The 2,006-nt window shown below is 50.2% G+C and overlaps 1 protein-coding gene across 1 annotated transcript; it reads left to right on the top strand.

Annotated features, from left to right (window-relative positions):
- Positions 1–212: 212 nt before the first annotated feature.
- Positions 213–1,756, top strand: LOC125537348 (O-methyltransferase ZRP4-like). Its single transcript, XM_048700657.1, has 2 exons — positions 213–1,091; positions 1,231–1,756. Exons 1-2 carry the CDS (start codon positions 303–305, stop codon positions 1,528–1,530), a joined length of 1,089 nt encoding a protein of 362 aa, XP_048556614.1. The 5' UTR covers positions 213–302; the 3' UTR covers positions 1,531–1,756.
- The last annotated feature ends 250 nt before the right edge of the window (positions 1,757–2,006 follow it).

Here is a 2,006-nt window from a genome sequence, read left to right as displayed (position 1 = left end):
GCTCCTCAACTTTCACGATCTTGGATCACCGACATCGGAGTAAGCATGTGGCACGAGTTGACAGACACAACACAACACAACGTTGGATCGACAACATCGGTGCGACATTTGAGGTCGCACCGACGCACCTGTACAGGCAACGTGAGATCAACAGACACAACACAAGCACCATTACGGGAAGTCCTGTGATCACTTGAAGCTACTGTGCAAACCAGATCCCCGTCTATAAATAGACAGAGTGTTCTCTTCTCTTCTCATTCCACCCATAAAAAAGGCCACATCTGATCAAGAACAGTGTAGCAATGGCGGTCGCCCGGGAGCAGCACATCCTCGACCAGGGCCTTCTCGATGCCCAGCTCGAGCTCTGGCATCACACCCTCGGCTATGTCAAGTCCATGGCGCTCAAGTCCGCCCTGGAACTCGGCATCGCCGACGCCATCCACCGCCAAGGCGGCGCCGCCACCCTCTCCCAGATTGCCGCCACGGCCACGCTCCACCCGTCCAAGATCTCCTGCCTGCGCCGCCTCATGCGTGTGCTCACCGTCTCAGGCGTCTTCGGAGTAGAACACTCCGGGGACGGCGGCGTTGAAGGCGAGGCCGTCTACGCGCTGACGCCGGCGTCCCGTCTCCTCGTCGGCTCGGCCTCAGCGAACATGGTCCACGTCACGAAGATGCTCCTGCACCCCATCATCGTCTCCCCGTTCTCCGACCTCGGGACTTGGTTCCAGAACGAGCTGCCGGAGCCGGACCTCTTCAAGGTGAAGCATGGCAAGACCTTCTGGGAGCTGGCCAACGAGGACCCTGCGTACAACGCAATCGTCAACGACGGCATGGTCTCCGACAGCAGCTTCCTCATGGACATCGCCATCAGGGAGTGTGGGGACGTCTTCCAGGGGATAGGCTCCCTGGTCGACGTTGCCGGGGGGCACGGTGGAGCGGCACAGGCCATCTCGAAGGCGTTCCCGCACGTGAAGTGCAGCGTGATGGACCTTGCCCACGTCGTTGCCGAGGCTCCGAGCGGTACCGACGTGGAGTTCATCGCCGGCGACATGTTTGAGAGCGTTCCGTCGGCCCATGCTGTCTTCCTCAAGGTGCGTCAAGTAGTGAACTCAATGTTGGTACTCCATTAGTCTATACGATCACAATGTCCATTTTGGGAAAGATATATATAGCTATAAAGTTAGCATGTTGTCAACTAACGATTGGGGTCACCACCTTCAATTGTTTCAGTGGGTCATGCATGATTGGGGTGACGAGGACTGCATCAAGATACTGAAAAATTGCAAGAAAGCCATTGCGCCAAAAGACGTGGGAGGGAAGGTGATAATTGTCGACATGGTGGTTGGTGCAGGGTCACGGGACCAGAAGCACAAAGAGACACAAGTCATGTTCGACCTTTTCATCATGTTCGTCAATGGTATCGAGCGAGATGAGCATGAGTGGAAGAAGATCATCTTTGAGGCGGGATTCAGAGACTACAAAATCACGCCCGTTTTGGGTGTGAGATCGATCATCGAGGTTTACCTGTGAACATCTGGTCTTTGATTGGTGAAGTACGTTTTTCTGGAGTGCCAGACTCCTAGTAAGTGTGGTCGCCATATTAATTTCTAGCTCTTGGTGTTGTGTTCTGGAAAGGAGTGTGTGCTTCTCGGCTAATAAAAATATGCTATGATACCCTCACTGTGGGATGTCTAAATTGTTGCCTTCTCAGAAATACACAAGAATATAAGTAAAACTGAGCCTTTTGAGACAGAAAGTACCCCTTTCGTTTTTTTAGTCTGCATATAAGATTTAATCAAAGTCAAACTTTGTAAAGTTTGACCAATTTTATTGAAAAAAATATCAACATCTACAATACTAAACCTATATGTTATGAAAATTAATTTCATGATGCATCTAACAATCTTGATTTCATATTGTGAATCTTGATACATTTTTCTATAAACTTAGTCAAAGTTGACAAAGCTTGACTTTGATTAAATCTTATATGCAGACTAAAAAGAAAT

This window comes from Triticum urartu, chromosome 1 (assembly GCF_003073215.2).
Source record: "Triticum urartu cultivar G1812 chromosome 1, Tu2.1, whole genome shotgun sequence".
Classification (NCBI taxonomy): Eukaryota; Viridiplantae; Streptophyta; class Magnoliopsida; order Poales; family Poaceae; genus Triticum; species Triticum urartu.
Note: the sequence above shows the minus strand (reverse complement) of the source record. Positions and strands in the feature narration are given on the sequence as shown.

Excerpts from the sequence above, each read along its gene's own strand:
- LOC125537348 (XM_048700657.1), top strand. The coding sequence starts at position 303 with ATGGCGGTCGCCCGGGAGCAGCACATCCTCGACCAGGGCCTTCTCGAT. Across the intron at positions 1,092-1,230 it reads CCCATGCTGTCTTCCTCAAG|TGGGTCATGCATGATTGGGG; the intron begins GTGCGTCAAGTA and ends CAATTGTTTCAG.